Source organism: Zeugodacus cucurbitae, chromosome 5 (genome assembly GCF_028554725.1).
Source record: "Zeugodacus cucurbitae isolate PBARC_wt_2022May chromosome 5, idZeuCucr1.2, whole genome shotgun sequence".
Classification (NCBI taxonomy): Eukaryota; Metazoa; Arthropoda; class Insecta; order Diptera; family Tephritidae; genus Zeugodacus; species Zeugodacus cucurbitae.
In genome coordinates, this window is record NC_071670.1 from 30341907 (window position 1) to 30369393 (window position 27487).

The 27487-nt window shown below is 35.2% G+C and overlaps 1 protein-coding gene across 4 annotated transcripts in view; it reads right to left on the bottom strand.

Moving 5' to 3' along the window:
* Positions 1 to 350: 350 nt before the first annotated feature.
* The window catches only part of LOC105216458 (hypothetical protein), a 70088-nt gene continuing 42951 nt past the window's right edge, over positions 351 to 27487 (bottom strand). For all 4 annotated transcript variants that reach the window (XM_011190953.3, XM_029043008.2, XM_011190951.3 and 1 more), the window contains exon 3: positions 351 to 1471. In XM_011190953.3, the coding sequence (XP_011189255.2) occupies positions 630 to 1471 (842 nt within the window). In that variant the 3' untranslated portion in view covers positions 351 to 629. The remainder of the gene's footprint in view (positions 1472 to 27487) is intronic.

The window sequence follows — 27487 nt, forward strand, 5'->3', positions numbered from 1 at the left end:
GTTAGAGCTTCCACTGTTGGTCTCGCATACCAGTGCTTTGAATATACTTGCATATACATAAATTAGTTATGAAAAAAGTTGAAAAATAAACTTGTTTCTTAGTATTGAAATAAACGGTGTAAACACGCATAGGTATAATGATTCAAAAATGAAAACTACATGAAAGTATAATATGAAATACAAATTATGTAACTATATTTGAGCTCGGATATACTGAAAAGGTTTCAAGTAATATAAAATACGATGCAAAGTGAAAGTTAGATAAATACATTTTCGGCAGTAAGTAAGTTGCTTCAATGGTTACTTCTAAACTAAAAGATTAGCCTAAACTAAGTGGTTTGAAAATCCAATTATTTTTTACTGCCAACTTCCCACCTTAAATGCGCACTCCATTTTTAAACCGTTAGCAACAACTAATATGAAACTATTTTGTACAGTGAATGTGATGAAAGGAGAGAAAACAATGTTTATGATAACTACCATGCTCGCTTAGAGGGTTTCACGCTACTCCGCATGGATTTTCATTTTTACTTTCTTAGTTTTTGTTTTAATCATATTGCAATCTTTCACTTACTTTATAAATAATGTCATATACTACAAATTGCTTAACCACCCCTACCACTAACAGCTTAACTTAATGCTAAGAGCGGCTCATAGTCCAAATCTTTCGGACTCGTCTTCTTCTTATATTTCTTTTGCAATTTCGTTTTGGAGAGTTTCGATTTGGATTTGCTCGATCGTCGCTTCTTTTCCTCCTTCTCCTCTTGCTCTTTCTCACGATCCAGCAGCTCCAACTGCTCAAAGATGTTCTTTGGACGTGGATGTGTACTAGGTTTGGTAGAGTTTTTCGCCGCATAAACAACAACAAATTGCGAGAAAGCCGAATCTGCCGGCGTATTTATATCGGCGAAATCACGGAAATCGGCAAATTGCTCTTCGGGATAAGTGTATTTCTGCACGAACTCTTCGTTCGAGGGGCGTCCATGTCCGTTCGCATCTCCATAATATTGGTTGAAATCACTATTCTCATCGGTGTGATAAGGCATTTCCTCTTCGGGATAGAAAGTGCCGCCACGCAGTACACCAAAATCACCAGAACCCAAAATAGTCGGATCGAAACTGCGCTGTGTTGGCCCTAGTGGCACTTGTTCGGGATGTGGCGCTGCGAATTTCGGTATAACTGGGCTATCGGGTATGGGAAAGTATGGACGCGAGTGACCTAGTGGCGGTGCTTCACGGAAGAAAGGTGGATAGTAGTTTTGTGCAGCTTGTGTATGTGAGTCAACAGGCGTTGATTGTGGTATGTTGGGATGTACATCAGCACGAGACACGACATGAGGATTTGCTGGTAACGGGCGAAAGTGATAGGTGGGTGGCACGTGGAATTGCTGTTCTTGTGAACGTAAGACGGTAACGGGAGTGAAGTCATTCGGCTCCATTAGCATATCTGCATCCTCTTCGGGAAATTCAGCTGTAAGGGAGGAAATAGTATGTGTTGTATTAATTTCGAAAAGTATTAAATGAAACCACTAAAATCTACAGTAACATCCGATTGGGGACATATATATGTACATATTTGTAAATAACTAAAAACTTCAAAAATATTCATACTATAAAGAAAATAATGGAATTAATTTTATGCAAGTTTTCCGAGCGGAGAGGAATTCAACAAATTATATGCCGAACAAGTCGGTCCAGTGGTTCCAGCGTTACAAATTGTGTAACTAACCCGGCATTTCCTCAAGCACTGGTCGATTAAATCGATTTTTTTTGTGTCAACATTAACCCAAGAAAATATTTGTAGAGATCTGTTTGCATCCCAAACTTATTCTCAACTGAAAATGTCACTTTTTGAGCCGAATTCTCGACATTTGCGGGAAATTTTGTTTTTCTTTTTTAATTCCAAGAAAAGTGTGGCTGAGGCTTATCGACATTTGAACATCGACATTTGTAACCGTTTTTATACAAAAAAAAAAATTAAATTTACAAAAAAACGGCGGAAGCAAATATAATAATAAATCGTATAATATAGTATATACACATATTGATCCAATATTTAATATTTTGGACTTATCTGCAATTATCTAACCCATAGCCACTTAGAAAACTTTCGGTTTGGTACCATGTTCGATCTGTAGAATTATCGCTTCTGCTCCACAACATCATCAATTCTTCTCAACTTAATAAACGAGCAAACCCAACAGCTGGAGAAACTTTCACCACTCGTCTTCACCTATCTTCTCTTGCTTTGGTTTTATTATTTTAATTTATTTACAATGGATTTATTTATATATGTAAATGCGACCACGAAGCTGACAGCGACAGCAATCTACTGACATTTTTTCGGCTGACATAGCTGCAAAACATTGCCATTGAACTGCAATAAATATTAATAAAGCGGCAACGGTAGTTTATGTACCAAAATGTAAATCACCCAAAGTAAAGAGAAAAAATCGTCAACCTCAAAAACCTGTCTAGATAATATTCAGCGAGAGAGTGTTGACAAAAGCCATGCAATGACCGAGCGATACAGTGAAAGCGTTGCAACGACCAAAAGGCTGCGGCAACCCACGTATTATGGCTTGTTGCAGTTGAAAGTCACCACAAAAGATCGCTGTCAGCGGGGAATTTGCACAAAACTTGATTTTTTAGTTAGCGAGCTGCGAGTGTTTTTTGCTTTTCTTTGCTGATATTGCTTGTTCGAAACTCATATGTCCATTTTCATATATGTACATATACATATATGCGTTACTTGTCCACGGTAGTTCATGTTATCTGTGGCTTTTGCTCTCTTTTAATGTCCCCAAGACAAGATCGTGGTCAAGTGGCATGTTTAAATTGCTAAAAGTAAGCGCACGCCCCCAGTGGTATAATGATATTGCACTTTTTAATTACATACACAGTTATGATATGTAAGCAAGCAATTGTTTTCGGTTCATATTGCAGTGTTATGTAAATGAATAATAAATCATGTTAAAAATACTATTTGATTTCTTTTTGGCACATGGCTTAAAACTACCGATAATTACTTCTTTTCTCTAATTAATTTTGTTTTGAACTTCACTGGAACTTACATACCCATACAACTTGGGATGGTCTCTAATGGCTATAGAATATGATATTAAAGCCTCTACGACTTTAATATTTGAAATCGTAATTTTTTCAATCATAATTTCTCTCTTAAAATGAAGAGTCAGAATTTCCTACATTATTCCAGAGTATATCAATTGGTGAGAGTTCGCAATACATATCTTTGATATGGTGAATTGATTAAATGAAATAAATGATTGTTAATATTAAGAAATATATAAAATAAATGCCCTTGCTTTTAGCCTCTTACACCTAAAACTTAACAATTAAAACTCAACTAAGCTATGAAAAACAATCTTGAAATAGATCAATCGTGGATCCATCCTCTTATAATTATAATTTTAATAAAATTCTACAAACCTTTTATTGATTTATAATAACAGTTAGAAACAACGAAACCCGTCATAAAAACCTTACTATATAATAACTAATTAAAAATTAAACAATATTAAGTGGAAATATTATTCCAATTGAAAAATATAATACATGCATAAATATGTAAGGCATCTTTACTATACAGTACTTGCACATCATTAATTGCACATCAAAAATTATACAAATTTTTACAATATTAAAAAATTTTCCCAAATTATGAAATCAATATGATTAAAATTTTCAAAATGTAAAACATTAAGCGGGTTTATCTCAAAACTCGAATTTTGAAGTCAGTGGACACGATTTCTTGAAAGGTTATGAAGCGATTTTTTTAAAAATTTTCACACATCTTTATTAAGACTATTTTTTTGAGTCAGGCAAAAACTTGACCACAAAAGTTAGTTTTTTAGTTCAAAATCTCATTATACAAAAAAAAATTAAAATTATACAGTGTTGATTAGAAGATTAGTTTTTTTCAACAATATTATTTGGTGAAATTAACCGGGGAAATTTAAAAGGAAAATTATTTTTGATGACATATCTTTTGAACCAACTAAGCCGTAAAACCAATTAACCGAGTCCAATTATCCGAGAAAATTTACATGTGCGTTCGTATGCTCTATTTTTTGCCCGATAACACTGTTCAATTAAACGGGGAAACCAATTAACCATAGGGTCAATTAAACGAAAAGTACTGTATAAATTTTAGTTAGCTTTTCTCTACATACTCTTTACTCTACATATATCTGAAATTTTCAGACGTCACATTACCTCAACATGTGGTGAAACAATTAATTGCTCGTTTGCAGAAATTTTACCAACATTGTGACAGCTCAGTGCCATCACTTCACACTAATTAATAAATCATGTCACACATAATTAAACACTTAATTGTATCAGTTTTGAAGTCGTGTTGAAAACATAATATTTGCGCATTATTATTTTTATTTACTTCGTGTCGTGTGCACTCCATAAAAGTTTTAGCGCATTTAATGACTTTACCACTGTCTAAAGATGATAGATTTTGAAGTGATATTTTTTCATGTCAGAGATTCATCAAATCCAGCCGATTACCGAAATTATATGATCATTTGAAGTGCGGTATATTTCCCCAATACAAGTACATAGATGAATCCGCCACTGGTTGTAGGCGCTGAAAAACTTGAAATTTAAATTTGATTTTGCTAAAAAGTGCCGACAGCAGCAATTAAATCTGACCCATATTTGTAATAGTAATTTCGGTACGAATGAAAGCAAATGTTTGCATGGTTTTGAACTCATCTTTCACAGCGCGTCGCAGCAATAATAATAAAAAATTGTTACGCGCAAGCGCTAATGCCAAAGGAAAAAGTGGAATAATGCGATAATAATAATCATGACAAACGCAACCAAATGTGGTTATTTTGCAGAAACAACGTAAATTGAGAAATTGCAATTGCTAAGAGCGATCGTCGCGTTTTCATGCCAAAAACGTTAGACCGCAATTAATCAATCACAAAACTAATATTTGTATATTCAAGCTCATTTGCGAGCCCTGCCGGAAAATATGGAGTAAATCTGTTATATTATGCATTACACGTACTGGATACAGAAAACGATTATTCTTCCAAAACATTCCTACATACAACGATATAACCCTCACACATAGAACATGATTGAAACCACAGACCTCTAAAATAAATATAAATACATATATTTATATACATAATTTCCTTTAACTCCTGTTGGAGCATAGGGCTAAAGACATCTCAAATAGGTTAAGCGAACTAGGAAAAGTGTAGGTCTCACTCGAAGCAGATCGGATTTAAATTTGCCTAAAGCGCTCATCACTCGATGTTACCCTACCTCTTCACCTTGGATTAAAATACAATTCACAAAGTTTATATATTTATTAGTAACTGCAGAAAAAAGATAGGTTCGCGAAAAAATAAGACACTTGTAGTTTAAAGAGAATGCGAATGGTCAGCACTTTCTCCAACAAAAATTAAAATATAGAAAATACCTTGAAATATGAAATAGAATAGGTCATATTAGAGGTGGCAAACTTTATAATAAATATACTGCACTATTATTATTAAAATGGTAAAAAAGCTCCTAAAAGTATCTAAAAATTAAGAATTTGGGAATTTAGGAAAATTTAGGATTAGGGAATTCGACCTTTTTGGAAAAAAATTCCGAAACCCGAATTTCGGTGAACTCTTCTAAAGAAGTTCCTATACTTTAGAAAAGCTTTGCTAGGCTTTATGAAAATGGTGTAATATAAATATCCATACATATACCCGATTTCAACCGTGCGTGGCTATGGTATGAACCTACGTACCATATCCAAATATTTGTGATTCACACTTTAGTCGTTGAATAGTTTACATTCTCAGTTAACGCGTTTTTTATCACTCTTTTGACTTATTTATTTAATGAGCTGACAGAACGGCGCGTGGGCTTGTAAATACTTGAGCACGCGGCATTTACAATGTAACATCAAAAGAAACTCCATACCTGAATACTAACAAAAGCAATGAAGAGATAATAAACAAACTGAAACGAGTGGGTACGTGAGTAAGTCCGCAAGCAACAGTAAAAACCTCGTGGGAAACCAATTCTAACAAGTCCAAGTTTTAAGTTGTACATTATAACTAAGGACCAATTTAGACAAGGTCTATAAAACAACGCTAGTTTTATTGAATACGGTGTTAATATCGATAACTTTGTTATATAAACTGAGTAGGTATTGAGAACGAAGTGTTGAAGATATTTTTCTTAACACCAAATATTTTCTTGCAGAATGCTGATAGCGTTTCGGCAAACACTCGAACACGATAACTTTGCCCGGATGTCTCTTGTATTGGTCGTTTGTGATGATGTTCGACAACTGTAGGCAGCCGCATGTACTAAAACGCCGTCGAAATGCTGATAAACTTTGCAAAAGGCTTTTCCAAGCCAGATATATGAACTCATGTACAGTCGGGGTCTAACATCGTTTGCTGAGCTACAGTGTGCATTTTAAATTACTTTATATTCTATTTTCGGTATTTATTAATGAGCAAATGTTTTAATGATGTATTTCTTGTAGATTGACTAAGCCTTGTGTATAATTTTAGTGGTAGTTTAAAAAGACTTGAATATGTATACGATTAGCTTCCATGACATAATATCGATTATGGAATAGCAAATATACATATGTAATGCTTGTTCTAGTATCACATCTAGTTTTTAGATTAGTTTAATGACTAGCTCTAGATAGCAAAATTAGTATTACAGAAGATACTTTATGAAAAGTTTCACCTGTGTCTTTGTTAATATTCCTTATAAAGTTGGAGACACATATAAGAACGCTTTCAAAAATATTAATTCTCTTTAGCAAATGAAGTATATCAAAACAACTTAATTCATTAATGTTCTTTCCGAAACGACTTTAATATTTTCTAAGAAAATCTTTAAAATAGTCATAGAAATCGTACAAATTAATTACATTTCTTTAATATGAATGACATAACTTTAATCGAATGAAAAATATAGTATATATATGGAATAGAGAATATTTTTTTACTCTCGCAACAAAGTTGCTAAAGAGAGTATTATAGTTTTGTTCACATAATGGTTATTTGTGTCACCCAGAAGTAAAAGAGTTAGATATGGGGTTAGATATATATAAATGATCACGATGACGACAGTTGAGTTGAAATCCAGATGTCTGTCCGTGTAAGCGATAACTTGAATAAAAATTGAGATATCTTAATAAAATTTGGTACCCATATTCCTTGGCACCGTGGAGATTGGTATTGAAAATGGGCGAAATCGGACCATTGTCACGCCCAAAAAATGGCGGAAACCGAAAACATACCCGTGAGAATACCCGTGGTTCCAAAAAACAAATTGATAATAACTCATTGAATTTAAGTGCATACGAATTTGCATTAATAAATGTTCTATTTACTTAACTTTATCTTATATACCGCCTCAATCGGACTTATCTATATATATGCAGCATGCTTCTTTAATAAATAATATTTTTTCAATTGCTAAGAATACTGATTACATAATTGTTCTGGGCTATTTCAATTTACCATGTGTATCTTGGAAATCTGTCTGCACTCGTATAAGCTTTAATGAGTTCTTGGGTGAATTGTCTGAGATGGGTCTTAACCAAATTAACTTTATTACGAACAAATTCGGTAAATTCTCGAGTCTGATCCTTTAGTTTTGCCAGAGGACTCTTATCACCGTGACTTGGAAATTAATATCGAAATCATCGCCGAATTACGTGTTTACAATAAACAGGACCTTTATTCTCAGTCCAACTTTGCGAAAGCTAACTTTAAAAATATTAATTGTGAACTTTATAAATGGATTTGGTATGATTACAGTGGTAATATTGAATTAAACGTATTACATTTTAATAAAACTATTTTTAATATTTTTGAAAGATTTGTTCCGAAATGTTTTGTTACCCAAAGAAAAAGATCAAATATTTGATTTTCTAATGAGCTATGGAAATTAAAAAATGGAAAAGCTCGAGCTTTTAAACTAAAAAAAAACTGGAGTTCTTGGGGTTTCATCGGACCTTTTACCATATATATCGGTTAATATGTGAGATATATCAGCAAAATTTAGCGAGCATATAATTTTGGATAAAATGTAGATTAGTTGGAATCGGTCCATGAATTACCCAGCCCCCATATACTATATATACTGATTTTAGTTTTCTAATGGACCGAATGTGTGGGTCAAATTGTGTGTTATATTAGTATAATTAAATAAATATAGTATATAATGTTCGGTTACACCCAAACTTAGCCCTTCTATTTTCTAAATGACTAAATATATTTAACAAATAATCGTCGATATTTATAACGAATCATAAATGTTATAATAGTTGTTGCAGTATAACTGAGTAAAATGATATGTTTTATTAGTTCCAGTGTTCGTTTGCGGCTCGCTAATATAACAGTACACGTTAGGCTATTGACAACGAATTAAACACGTATTGCTCATGTGGTAAGCGGAAAATGTTGCATTTTCTTTATTATATATATCGATTGTGGTACTATAATTTTTTATTGTGAATATGTTGTTTATCACACTGTTTTAATTTTAGTTTATACTTTCACATTTTGACGACTCTGACCCAAAAAGAAAATTAAATTGAATTAAACATTTGTAAATTTTAAGTTCACCAATACTTTACGGAGATAGTGTAATAGCTACTGAGTAGATAAACATCTCTTAATTAATTTCATTAATTCAATTAAGTTAAGTAAGACGCTAATTACATCTTTAGTCAATTAATTTGGAGGGAGGAGGGAGATACTAATAATGTACGGTATTTTGGTAGTAATAATGGATAAACTTTTGCAAAAAAAAAAACTAACATTAAATAAAACTTGAGTATTAGTAATTTAAAACAATTTTTCAATTTAGTTGGCTCATATGTATATCTATACGCATGAATCTGTATTACAACGACGAAACATCTGATATGTTTAATTTCCAGTTGGGTTTTTTTTGGTTGGTTTAAACCGTGATAGTGTTGTTCATTAAAAGAGTAGCTCAATTCGCTTCTGCTATGTTCTGATTAATGAATTAATGAAAGTTTCGTTTATGCTGTTAATTCAACTAGTATTTTGGAATGTGAGTAATATATTTATCTATTGCAATCTCGAATATTCTATAAACAATTATATAGTCATGTTGAGAGCGAGAAACTCAATACTAAAGCAGATGCGTTCTACGATAGTAAAAAGTCAACTCTGAGCATCTTTAAAATTGTTTCAGAACAAAATAAATCTATGACAACCTATACTAGAACAGTTTACTTCCAATAAGAGATAACCTACTGTATTTTACAAGAAGTCCATCTTATGATAAATATATTTGCATCTATAGGAATAATATGGTAAAACATAATTTCAATGTCCTAACCTAAAAATGGATCGGAGAGATCTTGGCAAAATGGATTTTTAATTTGATAATTATTGCAATTTTTATTTTTTATAAGCCCCCCGATTTCGAAATTATTATTCATAAAAAATGCTTTATATTACTGTTGTAATGAATTTTATCATATTTATATGATTTGCTTGAAATGTATAATTCACGTCCACTGCTATTTTCGTGAACTTAACTGTAGGCTCGTAAAATATATATGGAAGTAATTAAAATTTAGCATTGTTTACTCGTGCCTTGACGCACATTTCACACCTTCAGTTTCGCTATCCGTCCCCATCTTCGCTTTAATCTCTGTTTCAATTTGAGTGACAGCTGGGAAGGGCTTACAAGTGTAAAGCCAAGTATTGTAATGTATATATGTATGTGTGAATGTACATATGTATTTAGTACGCGCATGAAGTGCAATTAAAATGGTTAAAAGGCCATTTTTATGGCCATGCCCCGTTGACATAAAATGCTTTGCCGCACTAAAGTCGTCGGCAGTCAGTCGCGTGTGCAATTTATACTAGAGTTTTATTGTTGTTGTTGTAAAGTAAACATGCGAGTTACACAAAAACATAATAATCAAGCGAAATAAATATTTGTAAGTACATGTGTAAGTTAGTAAAAACAAAGATGGAAAATGTGAGATTAGTGTCTTCCAAAGACTTCTGCTTTCATTTGCACGTTTGCATTAAATCGATCAACAAAAATCTCCACAAAGTACACTCCCAATAGCATAAGTATAAGTAAATAATACCACATGTGTATTTGTGAAAACTATAAATTATTTAAGCTTTGGTTTTCTCTTTGCTTCAACGTACTTCGCTTTTGTCATCATCTTTGAATAACTTTACATTCTGATATATTCGTTTAGGTATGAAAATATGTATGCCTCAGGTGAAAGTGGTGGTACACTTGACGAAAAACACCTTTAAGTGCATCATGAACAAATAATTGCTTTAGTTTTGATATATATGCGCAATAATCAAGCAACAAGCTGGAAAGAGAATCCGTGTTTACTTTAATAGTTCGTAGTTTTTATTTGTAACAGCATTGTAACCTTTCCGGGATGTACAACTGAAGTGAAGAGGCTTTGATTACAATGTACATCACTTGCGATATATTTCTATTTATTTATTTAAAAGGTATTTTGGAAATTCCATTTAGTGCGTCGAAGCTTAAAATCCCAACAAGTCTGGGAGTGTTTAATTAAGTACCTTCTGGGTTCTTTTTATTAAAATAAAATATTTTAAAAAATAAATATTTAATAAAAAAAAAATACAAAAAATATCTCTATAAATCAAAATCAACGATTCTCAACAATTTTTACGGGTTTTTAATGGTTAACTGAGATCTATCGAATCGTAATTACTTTGGAAGTCTTATTTTCGATTAAATTTTTCTTACATTCGTAATGAATTATATATTGACAATGGCGAAGGACTTTTATTTGGAAAATATTTTTTCCGCTAGCGTATTTTCGTCTATAATGCATTCATTGAATTGGTAGTAATGAAACTACTTTTATAAAACATTGTACCATTAGCTAGTCATTGGTCAACAATATTTTAATAGATCACTTTCGTGCTTATTGTTTACGAAAAGTGTCAAAAAATCGATCGGCGCACTCGAATAGCATGAAAACAATAAAATCGTCAGTTATCACTATTATAACTTAAGATATATTTTTCACAGTGTACTCATACGCACACTTATTTTACGCGCAATCACGTGCCGGAAAACTATTCAAATATACTCTCGCACTGCACTTAAAGCAATAACTAAAGTGTTTCCATGAACCGCTTTACACAAGCTATCAATTGCAATACGCAGTTTCACGCAGTTTCACGCATTTTCCTCAAAAAACTTGTTTTCATGTCACTTACGCAGACAAAAATTATGCATCTACATGATGTGGTTACACTGATTTATCAACATGGAAATCGATCATGAAAACGAATATTGAGGAAAACGAGCGAATGGCATTTTAAATAGTTGACAGACAAGCTGGTATCTTGATCGAAAAGAGAAGAAACAAAATGCATAAGCATGTAGGAATTTTTGAAGCCGGGTGCAAATGAATTAATTGCAGGTGGCCCTTGGCGAAGTTATATAAAATATAGTATAAATCTATAGGGTATTTTTCTATCGTACCGACTCTTTTGACTTAAAGTCATTCTAATATTTGGAGTACAATTAATAATTACAGTAACAACAGAAATTTCCGAAGCCTCTTTTTATTGGCTATTCTTTTACTTCTCTAACGTGATCCACAATGACAATTTTACCCACTAAGCCCGAGATAGTTCCTGCAAGACGATTTAGAAAGCTTTACCATTTACGATTTAGCAAGCCATTAGTTTGTTGGAACGAATTTTTCTAGTCGGTGTCAAATTCTGATAATGACTAAACTAATATATTAATTTATTACTTTATAATACATTCGACTGACTTTTCTATCTTTATCTTTTACATGGAATTTCACTCAATGCGCCACATGGACAGCCGGAAAATTCAACATTGTCAACGTGTGAAAAAAGAAACTATAAAGTCACTGTTATCTGCGTCAGTACAATTTGAGTATTACTTGCATTAAGTGGAGTATGACATATTTAAGTGTCAATACAATTTCCTACATTTGAACAAACTCGTAAAATCGCAAAACGAAAAGATATAATCACAAAAAAATGTCATAATTTGATATGTAAATTATGAAATTAGCGTCAGTTGATCAATGGGAGATTATAAATGGTGTTATGGCATTTGCTTAAATTTAAAGCAGATAGGTGTGATGGATAAATAACGTTTTATTACATTTTGAAGATTTATGCCTTCAGAGATAAAAATTGCTTTTATAACCAAAAGCTACATAATATAGGTAGGGCTAACTTCGGTTGTAACCGAACGCAATTTATTTATTTTATTATTATAAGATAAACGTAGTATACGGAAGCTGGGGTAATTCGTGAACCGATTTCACACACTTTCACCATCAAGGTACACTACATCCAAGACTATATGCCCACATAATTTGGCTAAGATATTTCACATATCAACTGATATAGAACAATTAGGTGATGGGAGCTAGGGGAAGTTATGTCCCGATTTTAACCTTTCTTGCTACAGAAACACACTATTAGAAGAAAAATATTCCCTCTGAATTAAATTAAAATATCTGGGAGATTTACCGGTATTTTTGGTAAAAAAATATGAATTGGCACTAAGGTCTTCTCGTTCGATATCTGGGTCTTGAAAATGTATAGTCCGACACACCACACCTCAAGTGCAGTATTTGTGTAAAGTTTTGTTCCTATAACTTTACTGGTTCACACTTCTAGTAGTATTCAGCATATCAAAATTATTATTATCCGATTTCTCGATTTTCATTGTTAATGATGGGGTACTAAACGCTCCGTACGACATGTTGAGAGAGTATTAAGCCAATTTAAATTGAACTCTGGAATGAATTCTATAGAAAACTCTAACAAAGGTCAGCAATTCGAATACGGAAGCGATAAACAGCTATAAAGAAATTTCTTTTCTGATTGGCAAGCTTTTTATAAATATAACCAACTCTAAGAGGCTTGCATTGCTCTTTACAGGGTTATGTATTTTCAATACATTTTCGACAAAAATATCGGTTATTTCATACAGATCATACATCCTTAATGCGCCCGATTGTGTTACCCACATATTTTTCACATAATTTCGGAATTATTATTTCGAACGGAATGTAACCAGTAGCTTATCAAACAATCCAATTAATGATGCAAAAACATATAAAGCACAAATGTAATGAAGTTTGGCGCAAGTAAGCTATCAAATCCGCGCCCACACGCATAAAGTTTCAGGCATAAACGCGATATTTTCGGATAATCATAAGCACAATGCAACAACAAAAGCTGCCTTCAATCAAAATCGGTCATAAATCTGTTTTCTATCTACGCGAACAAAGGATTAATACTCGCGAGTATAAAATGTATGTATGAGTATGTGTGCTCTTAGATCCGAAGACAAAGCCTAAAACGCTTTTATGCTTTGAACATAAATATCTAGGTACTCTAATACATGTAGATGTGTATGTTTGCGTGTAATATATCAAAAGTCAAATTACTGCCAAGCCATAACGGTATGTACGATACATGACCGTATGTTTGAAAAATTATACGGGGCAGCGAACGCGCCCAGTCGCCTATAGAAAAAATACCTCAACGCGCCAGTTATTCGCGATTATTGCAAGCCCACAAAATAATATTTATACTCTCGCACAACAAAGTTGCTAGAGAGTATTATAGTTTTGTTCACATAACGGTTGTTTGTAACACCCAAAACTAAACGAGTTAGATATAGAGTCATATATACCAAAGTGATCAGGGTGACGAGTAGATTTAAAATCCGGATGTCTGTCCGTCCGTCCGTCTGTCCGTCTGTCCGTCTGTGCAAGCTGTAACTTGAGTAAAAATTAAGATATCTTGACGAAACTTGGCACAAATATTCCTTGGCACCATAAGAAGATCAAGTTCGAAAATGGGCAGAATCGGACCATTGCCACGCCCATAAAATGGCGAAAACCAAAAACACATAAAGGGTCATAACTAAGCCATAAATGAAGTAATAAAAGTAAAATTTGGAATAAAGGATCACACTAGGAGGGGGCATATTTTGATGTAATTTTTTTGGGGAAGTGGGCGTGGCCCCGCCCACAAATCGGTTATTTGTATTTAACTCGCAAACCAATAAAGCTATATAAACCAAACCTTCTGCAGTCGGTTCTCTTAAGTACATACCACACCACACACCATGAAAATAGTTGAAATCGGATAATAACCACGCCCACCTCCCATACAAAGGTTAGGTTGAAGATTACTAAAAGTGAGTTAACTAACTAACGAAAAACGTCAGAAACACTAAATTTTGCAGAAGAAATAGCAGAAGGGAGCTGTACTCAGATTTTTTTACAAAATGGAAAATGGGCGTGGCATCGCCCACTTATGGGTCAAAAACCATATCTCAGGAACTACTCGACCGATTCGAATGAAATTCGGTATATAATATTTTCTTGACACCCTGATAACACGGACAAAATCGGTTCACAACCACGACTACTTTCCTTATAACTCAATTTTTAATTCCATCTTATTCCTTCACTTTATAATGCAAACATAAGGAACCAATAAAGATAGCGGAATAAAACTTTACACAAATAGTGCATATCATCTCTGGCTTCACTTGCGAAAAAATTGTCGAAAACGGATCATAACTTTTCAATGCCCCAGATATCGAACATGTTGAACTCAGCGCCTAAGGATAAATTTTAACCGAAAATATGGGTAAATCTCTCAAATATCTCAATTTAATTCAGAGGAAATTGTTTTCTTCTAATAGTGTGTCTCTTTTCCAAAAATTATTAAAATCGGGTCATGACATCTCCATATACCTAATTATAGGATTTTCAAAAATACGGTGAGCTTTATTCCGCATATATGTATTGGTTAATATGTGAGCTATCTTAGCAAAATTAAGTGAGCGTATCGTCTTGGATATAGTGTACCTTGCTGATGAAAATGAATGAAATCGGTTCAGGAATTATCTCAGCTCTCATATACTATATATGACGATTTATGGGTTAATTTGTATGTTATCTTAATAAAATTTCTTCAATAAATTGCGAGAGTATAAAATGTTCGGTTGCACCCGAACTTAGCCTTTCCTTACTTGTTTTTCGTGTTTTTGTTTCTGGTAATTGGCAGTATGTGGGGGCACACAAAGCACAAATATGAATATGTGAGTCAGCGACACAAACATATGATAATAAAGTACAGAAAGGTATCAATTTAAAAAAAAAGAAATAATAAAAGATAAAATTATTCGCAATAATTGCTTAAACAAAAATTGCTCTTTGTAGCCTCGTGCAATTTTTGTGGTTTGACGGCGAGTAGTGTAGCTTGTGCACAGCTTGCCTTGCCACCGCAAAATGCATAAATCACAGCAACGACACGGCGGAAGGAAAGCGGCAACTACAGCATTCCAATACGTTTATGAGATTGTCGGCATGGCGTTAACGCCTGCGTGGCAACAAATTTGTAGACTAATCGTTTTCAGCTTGTAACAATACCAAACTTAGAATGGGCCTACACTGTTTCAAGAGATTTTTTATTTGTCTTTCATTTGTTGGTATTCAATTTAGTGGCGGCAATGGAACTTTACTGTAGGTTTAAACACCACTATCTATAATCATCTTACAGATTTCAAAGTTTTAAGTTACAAGTTACGAAACGGGTTCAAATTAGGCTCAAACGGGTCATTTACATTTACACCCTCATTGTAAAAATTACCCTTAAAAACATAACGATGGAAAGGAGTACAAATAGAACATATTGGCGATAAGCCGCGAAAGGTAAATTCCCTAATATTTTAAATAAAAAACACAGAAAATTCAAATTTAATGGGGAATGATTATTATCATTCTTAAGAAAACTCTCGAGCATTTATTTGTTTAAGATTATCTCTTTCTAATGCTGGCGGCGGCTATGTCCATCCGTTGAGGCTAATTTTCGATGACTCGTTCGAGCATTTCGACTGGTAACTGGCGAATGACACGTGTGTTGTTTTACTCCAAGACCTGAATCGAAGTGGCCCCATAGACATTAGACTTTATATATCCTATCAGGAAAAAGTCTAACGGTGTGATATCACACGATCTTGGTGGCCATTCGACCGCACGAAATCATGAATTATCTGCTCACCGAAGTGTTCTCTCGATAAATCTACTGATTAATGCGATGTGTGAGAAGTGGCGCCGTCTTGTGGGAAACCAATTGTCGCCAAGATCACGAGTTTCAATTTCAGGCATCAAATAATCGGTTATCATGGCGCGATAACGGTCGCCATTGACGATTACGTTCTTACCTCCGACACACAAACCACGTCGAACCGTTGTCTGTATGAAATGGCAACTCTTCAGTTCGAGTTGCTGCGAAGACTCTCCACGGCCTTCATGTACACTCTCAGCAACGGCTGCCAAATTCTTTTTTTCTCTGCGTGCTTTACGTCATAACTAACAAAATATGAGGCAAATATTAATATTTCGAAAAAAGAAATTATCAAATAGATTTTGACCTATTATTGTCTATATAATCACCGAAAACAATTAACCCAGTGAACGTCCAAAGCCAGCCAGCATTGGGTCTGGACCTTAAGAGCCGACAAAACGCCTTGAGCTTGGTAAAAATTTGTTGAGGCAGTTAATATCTATTCGAGCCATTTTAATTCAAGTTCGCCGAAAGTAGTTCAGCTATGCTTAACTTAGTATTCTGATATTTAGTAATAGATATTAATATATGAAAAAGTTGGTTCATAACTTTCTTTAGTCTCCATATATTGTTAATACTAATCACCGTATCTCATCACCATCCATCTCTATCTCCATCCTCCAAACACTATATCTTTCTTATAACGAATACAGACGGACTTTTAAAATATTTATGAAACCTCTTAAAGCATTTTACAGCTTTTGAAGAATTTGCGAAAGCATTGAATGCTGGGTTGGATGAATATTATATTACATTTTAATTGCATGTATATTTATAACATACATATGTAGATCTCTTTCGACAAAATGTCGCCATGCAACACAACAACTTGAACAAATTCCGTTAAAACTTCAAGTTTATCTTAGAGAACACAATAAAAGTCACGTATTATTGTAATTTGAAAGCAATGAAAAGAATACGAAAAACAAGAGCAATGTATAATAAGTACATACAAACATTAGACATTTCACAACACCACGCCAATCAACTAATGTGCCGTGCAACACACTAGCACGTGCCACCGGAACGAAAGCCAATTGTGGCAAGCAGACAAAAAGTGCAGACAAGTTCAACACAAAAAGCGGCAAAATTGGGAAATAAAAATTAAAAACATAGAAGTTACCCGTGTACGTATGTATGTGAATTGCAGTTGTGAGTATGGTAAAGTGTATAAGTGTGAACCGCTTTTAGAATGTGCAGCATACAGACATATGTATGTATATTATGTAAGCTCATGCGCTTGTGATTTCCTAACAAACTATATGCATATACTATATTTATGCATGCGCATATAAAAAATTGTAATAAATCACGGCAGTTCACAGTTATTAGTACGAAAAAAAATGAAAACAATAGCGTCAAGATACAAATGAAGTCGAACAAACAAAGGCGCAAAAGCATGAGTAAAGCACTTCGTATTATGAATATACATAGTATGTACATATAAGTATGTCTCAGCTGAGTGTTTTAGTGCGATTTCAACACATTCAGAGCGAACAAAGTCGACAAAAGCGTCAAACGCCACTGACCAATCATAAAGCTACTCATGCTATTTGCCAGACTCTGCGCAATGCGCTGTCACATAATTACAATTGCATCTATTTGACTACATATGTATCGTAAATATGCAGCCGAAGTGTCTGCATGCTGCTATTGACACATCGAGCGGAACCAATGGCACTGCATTTAATCGATTTATTGTAACCCTATGAGGTTTTATGTACATAGTATGTACGTACATATGTATAAACCATATGTTTTGTACGCTACCAGACGTCTGATTGTGTATATACATACGTATGTATGCATTTATTGATTATTAAATACTAGCATTTACCCAACTAGCTTTGAAAACACACTTCCTAGGTAGTTGAAGTAATAAATATGCTGTCGGTTTTCATTTAGGGACTGCTAAAAAATTGCACTGCATTTAGGAAACTATATTGGAGATTAGTAATACAGTAACTTACTTACGTAATATAGTAATTTTCGGTCCAACATTCCTGTGACGAGTGAACTATACCAATAAATAAATTTAAATATTTGTCGAGCATAATGAGCCTCATTTACGAGAGAACCTGCCATAACGGCCTAACCTCACGTGTGTTCAAGGAGCTAAGAACATTCAGTACCGATTGGCGTGTGGCATGGACACACTAACCACTTTGGTAGGGCTCGAGACTCATCTAAAACATATGTCGTACTTTGGGTCCGGCAATCGGTTGCAGTGCAACTCCAAAGGTCCAATCCACAATTGTGGCTTGAACACAATTGTCCTTGCACGCATATATAACAGGCAGTCAGTATCAGCTTTTAGCAAAGTCTAATCATTCCTATCTGCTAAGTTTTGGATTTTGTCAAAATAATACACTCCGGACAGTCTTAGGTTGTCCCTTGATGTCTTCGGTCGAACACCTACACAATGAGGCCCGTATGTTATCTGGACAAGGAAATGCTCTCCAAACAGTTTCTGTTGGGTTGTTTTCGTAGAAACCATCCATGAAGTCACTTGCTGGAAGCCAAGTGGCCTTCCAGAGCCATCAAGAGTACCTTTCTGAAATACGTCGATGACTTAAAGAACTATGCCAACAGGCCTTCGGATGCGACAGACTTTCGTCAAGCACTGAACGCCATTCATCGACTTCCTCTCAGTGAATGGCGTACTTGGAGACGACCTAACACCTGTTGTGGGCACTGAGCTCGAGAAACTATAGTGACCCTCGCGCAACTTCGAGTGGATATTGTAGCAGATTAAACTCCTACCTAACCGGACTGACCTCCACATACTCAATATACATGTATGTGTATGTTCTTCATGCAAATAATCCTAGACAGACGGCATAGTTAATTCGGATTAACTGCACTTTTAATCAGTTCCAAATTTGTAGGTGACAGACGGCAGCAAAGCGAGTTATAAACTCCCATAACAGCTGATTGGCAATAATATTTCCATTTTGGTGAAATAAAATTGGATAGAAAGCAATTATTGCGGCTGTTAGCCGCCAATGGTACAAAATCACTAATTATTAAAAAAATAGACATAAATACGTTACTATTAGAACTTCCATTTTAGAAAAAATTAGCAGGCGTATGTTTTTGTTTACTTTTAATTGAAAAACAGCTGTCAGTATTGCATATTTTCATTCACAATAGATAAAAGGTGGCCATGTTTAACAATGTTGCCAACGAAAATGCCACGAACTTCAACCAACTATTTAAAATTTTGAGGATTAAATGGGAGTTAGCAAACGGAGTTAACTGATATAACTCTCGATTTAACCCCGATTAAAGCAGTTATTCCGAAATAACGCCGTCGTCTGTCAGGGGTATTAGATGACTTCGCTAACAACTGATTGAGGCTTTCCGTTCAGGCAAGTTTGGGTAACCACTACAACAACAATAAGCCTCACATTTTTGCCAATGACGAATGTTTAAAAGATATTCTTCAGCTGCTATCGAACTTCGCACTTCATTATTGTTGTTATAAGTAATAGTTGCCATATTAAGCAATGTATGGAGTTTGTCATTTTGCAAATAATTTGGAAATAATTGTAATTTATTTGATTGCTGGCAATATAAGAAATGGAGTAATTGGAATTCGACAATAAAATATGCTAAGAAGCAATGCCACTCCACAACAGAATAATATAAATAAACCAAATAATTTAAATAACTTAGGAACAACAGCAATACACCCACTTAAAAGAGGCACGAGAAAATAAAAATGCCACTAGAGATTGTGGCAGATGCCTGCAGCAGCTTGTATGTATAGAGCCACACCTATCGCATCGCTCACTTGCAACATAATTGCAGCAATTCAGCCAAAATGCTTGAATATTCAGCACAAACACCGAGCGAGTAAGCGGCTGTGGGAATTAGAATGTCGGCTGTGATGATGTTTTGTTGGACCGCTCTTAGACCTTAAGTTCTCACAATTTTATTTAGCATTCGCGATCGTGCAACAGCGCAACTTGCCACTCACATGTGAACGCTATCGCTTTGACATTGACTTTTTCGCCTGCAGCACCGAAAAAGGAGATGCACACAACGATCGTGCATTCGGATTAAAGTCAAGAATTAGTTCTAAATGTGGCATTTATGTTGGCAAATGGTTGACGTCGCGTCGGTGTGCAACCACTTCCACTTGCAACTATGTGTGTATGCCGTGCATCTTTTGCGCTAACCAACTTTGTCATGCGACTGTCGAGCCATAAAGGTCACATAAATCTTAAAGTTGTTGTCGTGTTCTTGTGTCGCCTGAGGCATACATATTATCTGTGGCATGCCACGCGTGGCGCATAAAACATAAATTGCCAATAAAAATTAAATAATAAAAAAAAAATCACAAAACTTGTGAATCCACAATTAACATTAGCTTTTTCAAAGTGTTCTTGGCCGCGAATATGTTTGTACTGCAGCGATGTGATTTTTATTGACGATGACATGATGCATGTTGCATGTTGTCTGCATTTAAAATTAAATATGTTGCATTTACGAGCAAAAAACTTAACCTTACGCGCTTGACATTGGTTTGGCAGCAAACACATAACGCTTTGTAGTTGTGGTTTGCTAGCGCATTTTTAGTAGCCAATCAAATGGCATAAATCCAATTACTCAAGGGGTTTCAATAAAGCGGATACTTGGCATTAAAAAATTTGCCATTAAAGACAACCAAAGCGTAAATATTTGTATTGACACACACTCATGCACTTATCTGCATATTTTTACAATTTATTTTTGTGTGAGTCTGTATATGTACGCTTGTAACTAACGGGTGATTTTTTTGAGGTTAGGATTTTCATGCATTAGTATTTGACAGATCACGTGGGATTTCAGACATGGTGTCAAAGAGAAAGATGCTCAGTATGCTTTGACATTTCATCATGAATAGACTTACTAACGAGCAACGCTTGCAAATCATTGAATTTTATTACCAAAATCAGTGTTCGGTTCGAAATGTGAAATCCGCTTTTTTATCGACAAATTTTGTTCAGCGATGAGGCTCATTTCTGGTTGAATGGCTACGTAAATAAGCAAAATTGCCGCATTTGGGGTGAAGAGCAACCAGAAGCCGTTCAAGAACTGCCCATGCATCCCGAAAAATGCACTGTTTGGTGTGGTTTGTACGCTGGTGGAATCATTGGACCGTATTTTTTCAAAGATGCTGTTGGACGCAACGTTACGGTGAATGGCGATCGCTATCGTTCGATGCTAACAAACTTTTTGTTGCCAAAAATGGAAGAACTGAACTTGGTTGACATGTGGTTTCAACAAGATGGCGCTACATGCCACACAGCTCGCGATTCTATGGCCATTTTGAGGGAAAACTTCGGAGAACAATTCATCTCAAGAAATGGACCCGTAAGTTGGCCACCAAGATCATGCGATTTAACGCCTTTAGACTATTTTTTGTGGGGCTACGTCAAGTCTAAAGTCTACAGAAATAAGCCAGCAACTATTCCAGCTTTGGAAGACAACATTTCCGAAGAAATTCGGGCTATTCCGGCCGAAATGCTCGAAAAAGTTGCCCAAAATTGGACTTTCCGAATGGACCACCTAAGACGCAGCCGCGGTCAACATTTAAATGAAATTATCTTCAAAAAGTAAATGTCATGAACCAATCTAACGTTTCAAATAAAGAACCGATGAGATTTTGCAAATTTTATGCGTTTTTTTTTAAAAAAAGTTATCAAGCTCTTAAAAAATCACCCTTTAGTAGCTGCAACTTGACCTCTTCCTTCATGCCTTGACTTTGTGCGTTGTATTTTCATGTCGTGCCGCGCTGACCGTCAGCGACGAAACATTGAAATTACAAAACAAACAAACACTGGAAATCAAAAAAGCGCACAGAAATAAATCACAATAAAGGTAAATAAAACACATAAAAACCCGTCTAATTGCCTGCAACACCATAAAATACAACACTGTGCGCGAACAGTGCAAATTAATAAAAACAAAAGCACAAAGTCACACCGTGCACATACACGTAAGTAAATCAGTTCATATTTGCTTTCGTGCATTTAGGCTGCGCGCATGCGCCGCTCACACGACTCACTCGCACTAGCCACTCATAGATGCATAGGATTTCCCGTAGAACTCATAAAAACAAAAGGCGAAAAACGACGTTTGCTTTGGCGTTCACAATCGCGCGCCGTCGCATACACGCCGCAATTTCGTATTAACTTGTTCGCTCTTAAATTAAAACAGTTTTATCTCTGCCACAATCGATCGATCGTTGGATCGTTTATTATGATTAGCGCTGAAGCCATGAATTAACTTTGATATTTCTATTTGCGGTAAGCCGCTCAAGCACATACCATACTACATACGATTATGGTATATATAGTATGTTTATATACGGCATATACATAGTGTTGTTGCCGTTAGTCTTGAATAACGATGTACTGAGAAAAATTAGTTTGGTTCTCAATTTCTTAATTTTAAAAGTTTAATTTTTTACTACAAATTAGCACAAAAAAATTTAAAATTTTCCCACATTTGCAAAGCTGCTCGAGAGATGATTAGTAATGATGATTAGTAGATGTATTTAAATCGTAAGCCGAAAATGCGCCTATGCACAAAGAACATCTCAATAGATATACTGTGCTTCCCCATGAATGGCTCTAACAGTTCAAAACTCACTCTATACAAAAAAAGCTTAGAGTTTTAATTAACTTTGGAACACAGTTTTTTATAGTCTCTGTCGGCTAATAGTTGAGCTAATGTTCTAAACTTTAGTCATTCTTCTGTAGATTCTAGTGATGAGATGTCTCTTGGAAATATCATGTGGTGACCACTATCATAACCCTGATACCCCTATTTCTATATACATAACTAATCTGGTAACAGTTGCATCTAACATTAGTGCTATCACAACATCATTTTGTGTTACATCCCGTATTAGTTGGGTTCCAAGATCTGTAGTATGCTTCTAGCAGCCATTGCTTTAAGAAAAATTTGTAACGGATGAACGTATGGATCACTAGAATTCTAATTGACTTTCCGGTATAATCAAAGGTTTATTTGATGGATTATTTTACTTATGAAACACAATCTCGTGAGATACGAAATTGTAGTTTTCAATATTCTAATTTCAGCCTCCTCAACATCGCGTATAAGGTTCTGTCGAGCGTATTGTGTGAAAGACTAAACCGTCAACAAACTGATTGGACCTTATCAGTGTGGCTTTAGACCTGGAAAATCAACAACAGACCAGATATTCACCATGCGCCAAATTTTGGAGAAGACCCGTGAAAATAGGATCGACACAAACCATCTCTTTGTCGACTTTAAAGCTGCTTTCGACAGCACGAAAAGGAGCTGCCTTTATGCCGCGATGTCTGAATTTGGTATCCCCGCAAAACTAATACGGCTGACGTTGAGCAACACCAAAAGCTCCGTCAGGATCGGGAAGGACCTCTCCGAGCCGTTCGATACCAGACGAGGTTTCAGACAAGGTGACTCACTATCGTGCGACTTCTTTAACTTGATGCTGGAGAAAATTATAAGAGCTGCAGAGCTAAATAGAGAAGGTACAATCTTCTAAAGGGTGATTTTTTAAGAGCTTGATAACTTTTTTAAAAAAAAAACGCATAAAATTTGCAAAATCTCATCGGTTCTTTATTTGAAACGTTAGATTGGTTCATGACATTTACTTTTTGATAATTTCATTTAAATGTTGACCGCGGCTGCGTCTTAGGTGGTCCATTCGGAAAGTCCAATTTTGGGCAACTTTTTCGAGCATTTCGGCCGGAATAGCCCGAATTTCTTCGGAAATGTTGTCTTCCAAAGCTGGAATAGTTGCTGGCTTATTTCTGTAGACTTTAGACTTGACGTAGCCCCACAAAAAATAGTCTAAAGGCGTTAAATCGCATGATCTTGGTGGCCAACTTACGGGTCCATTTCTTGAGATGAATTGTTCTCCGAAGTTTTCCCTCAAAATGGCCATAGAATCGCGAGCTGTGTGGCATGTAGCGCCATCTTGTTGAAACCACATGTCAACCAAGTTCAGTTCTTCCATTTTTGGCAACAAAAAGTTTGTTAGCATCGAACGATAGCGATCGCCATTCACCGTAACGTTGCGTCCAACAGCATCTTTGAAAAAATACGGTCCAATGATTCCACCAGCGTACAAACCACACCAAACAGTGCATTTTTCGGGATGCATGGGCAGTTCTTGAACGGCTTCTGGTTGCTCTTCACCCCAAATGCGGCAATTTTGCTTATTTACGTAGCCATTCAACCAGAAATGAGCCTCATCGCTGAACAAAATTTGTCGATAAAAAAGCGGATTTTCTGCCAACTTTTCTAGGGCCCATTCACTGAAAATTCGACGTTGTGGCAGATCGTTCGGCTTCAGTTCTTGCACGAGCTGTATTTTATACGGTTTTACACCAAGATCTTTGCGTAAAATCTTCCATGTGGTCGAATAACACAAACCCAATTGCTGCGAACGGCGACGAATCGACATTTCACGGTCTTCAGCCACACTCTCAGAAACAGACGCAATATTCTCTTCTGTACGCACTGTACGCATTCGTGTGGTTGGTTTAATGTCCAATAAAGTAAACTGAGTGCGAAACTTGGTCACAATCGCATTAATTGTTTGCTCACTTGGTCGATTATGTAGACCATAAATCGGACGTAAAGCGCGAAACACATTTCGAACCGAACACTGATTTTGGTAATAAAATTCAATGATTTGCAAGCGTTGCTCGTTAGTAAGTCTATTCATGATGAAATGTCAAAGCATACTGAGCATCTTTCTCTTTGACACCATGTCTGAAATCCCACGTGATCTGTCAAATACTAATGCATGAAAATCCTAACCTCAAAAAAATCACCCGTTATAAGAGTGTACAGCTACTGGCGTACGCCGAGGATATCGATATCATTGGAAACAACACCCGCGCCGTTAGTTCTGCTTTTTCCAGACTGGATAAGGAAGCGAAGCGTATGGGTCTGGTGGTGAACGAGGGCAAGACGAAATATCTCCTGTCATCAAGCAAACAGTCGGCGCATTCGCGTCTTGGCTACCACGTCATTGTTGACAGTCATAACTTTGAAGTTGTAGATAATTTCGTCTACCTGGGAACCAGCATTAACAGCAATAACAATGTCAGCCTGGAAATCCAACGCAGAATCACTCTTGCCAACAGGTGCTACTATGGACTAAGTAGGCAATTGAAAAGTAAAGTCCTCTCTCGACGAACAAAAACCAAACTCTACAAGGCTCTCATCATTCCCGTCCTACTTTACGGTGCAGAAACGTGGACGATGTCAACATCCGATGAGACGGCACTAGGAGTTTTCGAGAGAAAGCTACTGCAATCTTCGTTTTTCATAATGAATTCTCGATCTTTAAATAATGTGTTGTAACGAAGACAATGAAAACGAAATATATTAAATGAGCAGTGGAAATACATTGGAAATACTTCGTATTATCGAAGGATCGACGGTTTATAGTAAGACAAATTGAAATAAATATTTTTTTATAAAATAAATATCTTATAGGGGAAAAAATAGAAGATAATCCTCGGAAAATTTTCACAGGGTACCGTGTGAAGGAACCTGTAAGTTCTTTAGCCGATTTCGAACCGTAATTAAATTATATAAATTATTTATTAAATATTAAGTTTGAAATTATTATAGAACCCTGGACAGAAAAGTGACAGAACTTGACTTTAATCTCTCCAAAGGTCACCCTATATGCATATATTAATCCACACAGCTTTTTCCTTCGTATTCTAATTGGATAAGAAAATATGTAGTAATCATTATACTACCGCTATAAAGCTGTTATGCAAGCGTGCATCTAAATCAGGCACAAAGTCTGCCACACTAAAGTTGGTTGTTATGATTTCATACAATGCATATATTTACTATATGTATATACATATATGTTTGGTACTTCAATATGTAAACATGCTTTTGTTTGAGAAAGAATAAAATTGCATTTTATTTCAGATTAATTTGACGATAAATGCAGTTATTTATTATTTCAATAAAGTTTAATAGCCGTCCATTGAATATGATTTTGCTTTTAACCGACGATTATGGGCATTTATCGGTGTGTGTGTGTGTGTGAGCCTGTATGGCTACGTAAACGGTTCATGCTACACAAACTCATTTATAATTAATGCATAAATTACGCAAACTCTCTTTTCATTATTTGTTGTTGTTGTCTTACTGTTTTTTTTTTCGTTGTTGTGTTTACACTTGGTTTCTCTGCTGAATAATGCATAACTTTTGCAATGCCACTGCTTCACCGCTTTTGTTCTACATTGTACATTGTATTTGGTGCGAGCACTTGGCGAACAATTGCAACATTTTTGATGTGCTTGCTCATTAGTCACGTCAAAACTCACGTTCCATGTGGAGTGCATAAATTTGTTGTTGTCGATTTATGAGCGCACACATACATACATAGGTAACTATATACAGCTTCGCAAGTAAGAAGTGCTCTGCTTCCCAAGATCTAGATTAAGTTTTGCCTTTGGCGGTTTGGTGGTTGAGTTGTTAACCACTGACATGCCATGATGCTGGCTGCTGATGATTTCCTTGCTCCATTTGACAGTTTGTGATCTTAATGATTGCTACAAGTTGTTGAATAAAATGTTGATTGCTATCGACATTATTTGTAATTTACATTCATACATTTATTCATACGGCGAGACCTTAATTGGCATAACTGACGAGTGTGCTAATGTTTTGCACATTCGCTAATGAATCTCATGCTGCAATTATAGTTCCATTTTTGTAATACCGCAATTGTGTGCATATTTGTGCATTTCCTTTGGGAGCTGTTTGTAACACACACTTAATACTCTCTACCTTTTCTTATGATATAATGTTGAGTATTGAGTGGTTAATGTCAAATCCTTCTTCTTTCAATAATGTTTGAAAGGTCAGATAATAATAGAAGAATGTAAATTTTGTTTAAGGCTGTGTGGTGTAGTTGTTGTTAATCTCTCGAGGATATAAGGATATTACAGAACGACATTAGACATATTTTTGGGCATTTAATTCCATAACTCGAACTTCTATAACTCGAACTTCTATAACTCGAAGTTCTCCATAACTCGAACTCTTGAACAGGTAATAGAGTGCAACTTTCATAAAAATTTCCTTCCATAAATCGAACTTTTTGGTCAGGGCATAATACAAAATTTAAAATGTTACAATTGAGGCAGAATTTTAAAAGAGTCGCTCTATATTGTACGGAGGCGAACAAAAAAAAAACAGGATATAAATCTATATTTTACAGCTTTTTGAAAATTTAT